Source organism: Macrobrachium nipponense, chromosome 1, assembly GCF_015104395.2.
Source record: "Macrobrachium nipponense isolate FS-2020 chromosome 1, ASM1510439v2, whole genome shotgun sequence".
NCBI lineage: Eukaryota > Metazoa > Arthropoda > Malacostraca > Decapoda > Palaemonidae > Macrobrachium > Macrobrachium nipponense.
This window is the reverse complement of record NC_087200.1, coordinates 79,299,392-79,305,391: the sequence shown is the minus strand read 5'-3', so window position 1 is coordinate 79,305,391 and position 6,000 is coordinate 79,299,392. Positions and strand designations below refer to the sequence as shown.

Below are 6,000 nucleotides of genomic sequence, written 5' to 3'. Positions count from 1 at the left end.
TAAGTTTCATGAACAAAATGTTATTGTTATAATACAATTAAGTTTGTTCATACTTACCTGGCAGATATATATAATTAAAGTGCCCACCCACCTCCCCTCAGGAGACAGCGGCACTGATAAAATATGAATAGAAAATGGGAATAGTTCCTGATATCCGCCTCCCACGGCGGGAATGGGTACTACCACCTGGCCGCCCACTGCGTGTGCCGCGAATTTTTAAATTCTGTCGGACTTCAGAAAATTCAGCTATATATATATCTGCCAGGTAAGTATGAACAAACTTAATTGTATTATAACAATAACATTATTTTAATAAAGTTTGTAATAAAAATTCTTATACCATTTATTTAAATCATTGTAGGTATTGATGTGTTCTTTATGCATAAGTATGGTTTCTTTATAGTAAATATATTTTACTGGTTTAGTAATACTTTTTATTTACTGAGAAATGTTTGTATGTACATATTGGTATTTTCCATTTAAAATTTTTGGTTAGGATGGTTCACTTTGTTTTTGTGATGCTTATACACTTAAAGTCAGTTACTAAATCAATTGTATACATACCTAAAGCTTGAATTAATATATGCAACATAATCATCTGATGGTCATTTTAACTATACTGAAATGTCTTGACATTTGTAAAAAATTGTGTGGTATAAATACACAATACAGCAACTTGAATTATTTCAAGTGTAGTTCTGTATTTGAAATACATAGCCTTATTTTTTATGCTAATCCCTTTTCTTATTCAGATGTTAAGCAAGGATTATAAACTTCAGCCATGGAAAATATTCAACAAAATGTTCCTGTGGTACGGCAAATGCACCAAGTTACACTTAATGAAAGTGAACTCCACTCTTGCAAGGATAACCATGCGGGAGTTCCTGATCATTTGAGCAATGATCCTTTAGCCATTGATGAGGATATGTCTGAAATTGATGGTAATCAAGATGCACAAGTCATGGCTCATCAGGTAAATTTCATTGTTCGTGAGATTATTAACTTGCAAGTGGTTTTTCATATGATGTACAGGCAAGTCTTTTAGTAGTACTGTACATAGATAAAGCTGTACTTACAATTTTAATTTGTCTCCTTACTTCAACCTTATTAATCCCACTCTGTTGCAGGGTTGGCCACTCGTGTCAGCTTTTTCCATCTATTTCGATTCCTTGCATCTTCTTCCCCCAGTCTCACTTCACCACATCCATCTGCCTGATCTGCTGATGCCCCACACTCCTCCTCCCCATCACTGGCATGTTCTTAAATCTCTTGATTGGTTCCACCTCTTCTCTTCTTATTATATGGCCATGGTATCTCAAACAAGCTTCTCTTCTCCTTTACATACATATAATACTAAACATTCTTCTTATATCTTGACTCTCCTTCCTTTCCAGTAGTGATATTCCAGCCATCCCTCTCACCATCCTCATCTTGGTTCTTTCCAACAATCCCTCCTCTTTCCTCTTAAGTGTCCAAGTGTCTACCCCATGTAACAATTTGCGCCTGATAATTGGCTTATAAATCTTCATTTTGAGCTTGAATGGCATTTTTTTTTTTTTGTCAAAAACAACTCCAGTTACTTTTCTCCATTTTCGACATGCTTCTTTCACTGTCTGTCACACTGCTTTCTCAGTACCTCCCTCCTCTGTTATTGTTGATCTCAACTAGTTAAAATCATTGATCTGCTTTAGCACTGTACCATCTCCCACTTGAATGATTACTTCTTCATGTCCTTCTCTACTACTAATCATTAGCTTTGTCTTTCCAATGTTCACTTTCAATCCTTTCCTTTGTAGGGCTCCTTTCCACGCTAAAAGCTTTTCTTGTAGTTCTTCCTCTGTGTTTAATATAATGACTAAATCATCAGCAAACATCAGTTCCATAGTTCTTTGTTATTCCTTAATTCTGATGTCAGTGTGGCTATAATGATGAAGAACAAGAATGAACTCAGAGCTGATCCCTGATAGAGGCCAACCTCCACAGGGAATGCCACAGTCTCCCCATATTTTGTCTGTACAGTGGTTCTTGCCCCTTCATACATCATCTTCATTAACCTACCAACTTCTCTGGTACTCCTCTCCTTCTCAAACACCAAATCCACAAAACACATGTAAACTTTCCTGTTTCCTTCTAGATACTTCTCTTGGACTTGTCTTGCTATAAAAACAGCATCCACTGTGCTCTTTCCTTTCATAAATCAAAACTGCTGTTTATGTACATCTGTCAACTTTCTCAACTTTCCTTTTACTGTTCTTTCTAGTATCTTGAATACGTGCTCCAAAAGCTTTATTCCTTTGTAGTTCCCACAGTTTAACATGTCTCCTTTTTGTTTATACATTTTAATCATCCAACTATCATTACAGTCCCTTTGTATATCCTCTGCATTCCAGATCTTTTCCAATAGTAAGTGCACCCACTCTTTGCCTTGATTCCCCAATGCTTTTATCATTTCTATTGGTACCTCTGACTTTCCAATTGCAGCTTTATTCACTTGTATTTATATAATTTATTTATTTTATTTTATTTTAATTTGTAATGCATGTAAATGTATCAACATTTGTTTTAATGGATTACATTTAAAAATTCTCTTTCAGGTACCTGTACGAAAGTGCCTAAAAGAATATCCTTGAAATTATGCTATAAATGTTTTGTAAGCTTTGGTAGTTTCAATCATTGTAAATGTTAGTTTGTACACGAAATGCATACAAAAAATTTCTTAAAGAAAATAATTTATAGTTTCTTTCGTATTTCAGTTGTGAAATTTTTTACATAGTACATTTGTATGATTTTGTTTAACTATTCTAGATTTTAAAAATTAAAATAGTACGTGTATTTGTAATTGGAAGTTTATAATATATATCATGAATAATTTCAGTGATGCAATAGCTGTTCATGTTCTTGTTGGATTTCATCCCTCTTGTTTAGGCTCATGTATCACCAGCCAGCTTCCCAGAAAACACTCTACAGGTCTTGGCTATAATTTGCATTTTGTCTTACAAGAGCTATTATCGTTATTATTATAATGTTATATTTAAAAAAGTGTATTATATGTGCTTGCTGTTATTCATCTGAATATTTCAAATTATCTCAAACCATTTTGAATATCAATCGTAGGAAAAGAAGAGTGTAGGTTAAGAGACACCACATTTTTATTGCGACACGTTTCATAAAAGTGGAATACCATTGAGACCCATTCTGTCTGCCTTTAAAGCACCATCCTACAAACTAGCGAAATTTTTAATAAGTTTTCTACAGCCTTTGACAGAAAATCAGTATGCATTAAAAAATACGTATGAGTTCAAGAACATCATCAACTCTTATGAAATACCCGAAGGTGCGGTGCTAGCAAGCTTTGACATCACCTCCCTTTTCACAAACGTTCCTATCAAGGAAACGATTGATATAGTTTTAAACTCTATTTATAATAACATTGAACAAGTGAGAAATATTTCAAGAAATGCTTTTAAAACTCTTCTTAACTTATGCATAAACGATAATCACTTTTTATTCAATAATTTGCACTACAAACAATTTGAGGGTTTTGCAATGGGATCTCCACTTTCAGCCCCAATGGCCAACATATTTCTTTGTTTTCATGAAAAACGATGGCTTGATGATTGTCCCCTTAAGTTTAAACCCATTGTTTATCACAGGTATGTTGACGACACATTTTTGGTTTTCAGGCATTTAAGTCACGTACAGCGGTTCCATGATTACTTAAATAGTAAACACCCATGTATTCAGTTTACCGTGGAACATGAAGAAAATAATATTCTTAACTTTTTAGATGTAAGCATTACAAAAACTACCGCAAACAATAAGTCGCTCTTAAATTTTAGCATTTTTAGAAAGTCTACTTTTACCGGTCTTGGAATGAATTTCCCAAGTGCTACATTCTTTAACTTCAAAATAAATAACATTAAGACTTTAATACATAGAGCATATTCTCTCTGCAGCTCTTGGCAGGCATTTGACTCAGAAATAAAGTTTCTGTTAAACTATTTCAAAATTAATGGCTATCCCAATAACATAATATATAAAGAAATAAAAAAGTTCCTAAATATTTCTCTTAGTATAAATAGCAAAATAAATATACCAAGGGTTGATAAACTAACTATGTATTTTAAATTTCCATTTATAAGTGATCCTTGTTCTAAATATGTTACAAGAGAACTAAGAAATATGTTTAAGTATAGTTTTCCCCACATTAACCCCAAGTTAATATTTACCAACAACCATACTATCCTAGCGTTGTTAAACCATAAAGATAAACTACCTTCAGACCTTTTGTCTAGCATCACCTATATTTGCAAGTGTGACGCCTGTAGCGCCACCTATATTGGCCAGTCAAAACGGTCGGTCCGGACAAGATCTTTTGAACATTATGGCATTTCTCCTCGTACTGGTTGCTTGCTGGCCAAGCCAACCAGATCACCGATTTTACAGCACATAGAGGAATGTAATACAGGTAGAAGATTGGAAAATTTTAGTGTGCTTGGTACTTTTAGAGAAGAGTCATTATTGAGAATCTCTGAGTCGATAGAAATATTTTTAAGGAAACCAGATCTTAACCTTGACAATTCATCTTATCCCTTGCTTTTGATATAAATCATTCAGTCATTCATTTGTAGTGTAAACTTTCCATCTCTGTCTTTCCCACCATTCTGTTTTTAGTATACGGTTGTAATTTATTTTAAAGATCTTATATAATTTTTTTTTTTTTAGTATGCTGGTGCAATTTATTTTAAAGATTTTAACCATTATCTTATTGTTGCTACTTTTACTCAGCTTTGTCAGCCAATAATTACATGATCTTGTAACTACCATTAAAATACTGTAATGTCTCTTTTAGGCTTGAAAATGTTGTTATGAAGAAACAACGAAATGCGTCGCAGTAAAGATGTGGTGTCTCTTAACCTACGCTCTTCTTTTCCTACTGAGATTGAGATTTCCAAAACATCTGTCCATTTTGAATATGTATAGTACATATTGCATATGAAACTTACCATGCACTAAATCCTTAAGATATAAAAATTTAAAGACATCCTATTCGTATAATATATGCTGTAAAAGTATATCATATCCTAAAGTATGACAATGGGGGCAATAGCGTGCCATTTTATTAATGCTTTCATTTTAAAGAAAAAGTTAAAGGCTTTTATACAATTAAGAAAAGTTTTTAAGGAATAATTTTTGGGGTGAATTCTTTTGGTAAGTATTTAATGATGCATTTGAACATAGTTGGACTTTGACGTGTAGGTTTGCTTTTCATTCGCAAGGCAAGAATATTGAATTTTAGTTGATATTAAGTGATACCAGAGATTTGTAGAAGCTTTGAGATAAAGCACAGGTGAGTACATTCTCGTGTGAGATATATAATGGAAATTTGCCATGATTTATACAGTGTACTAGTACTACCAAGAGAAGTAACTGTAAGGGTCACCTAACAAATTTCCTTGTCATCAGATAATATACAGATTGGATGTGTAATATTTTTGGCATAGGGATACAAATTAATTTTTTACTTGATTTCAACACAGGTATAGTTGAGAATAGCAGAGTTTAGTGGATTAGCTGCATATGCTGCAGCAAGTCTATTACAGAGAAATGCCTATTTAAGTGTAGTACATTTTTTTCCGACTGTCAGGACTTTAGTTTGTGCTAATAGTGCAGTTGTGTTAGCCAAGTCAAAATTAATAGGAATGCAAATCTGCATAAGAGATAAGACTTGCACATTGTCTTTGAATGCTAGGGAATGCCACTTGTAGCTCTAAGGCATTTTGTACATAAGTGCCCAAGGCATGTAATTTGTGCATATGGCTCCAAGTCATTTTTAACCAAGTGCCCAAGTCAGTCAATCACAAGCATCAATTGTGTAAAATTGTGAGATAGTAGGCTAGTAGTACTGTATATCCTTCCGAGGATCCATGATGGGGTCATCTTGTATGATAGCAATGTTAACTTTATAATATGCCTTAGAAACATAAGCATCAATTTTTT

The 6,000-nt window shown here is 33.5% G+C and overlaps 1 protein-coding gene across 1 annotated transcript in view; it reads left to right on the top strand.

The window, feature by feature from the left end:
* Positions 1-655: 655 nt before the first annotated feature.
* The window catches only part of LOC135219397 (uncharacterized), a 93,657-nt gene continuing 88,312 nt past the window's right edge, over positions 656-6,000 (top strand). Inside the window, exon 1 of the mRNA XM_064256143.1 lies at positions 656-973. Within this exon, the coding sequence (XP_064112213.1) occupies positions 782-973 (192 nt within the window). The 5' untranslated portion in view covers positions 656-781. The remainder of the gene's footprint in view (positions 974-6,000) is intronic.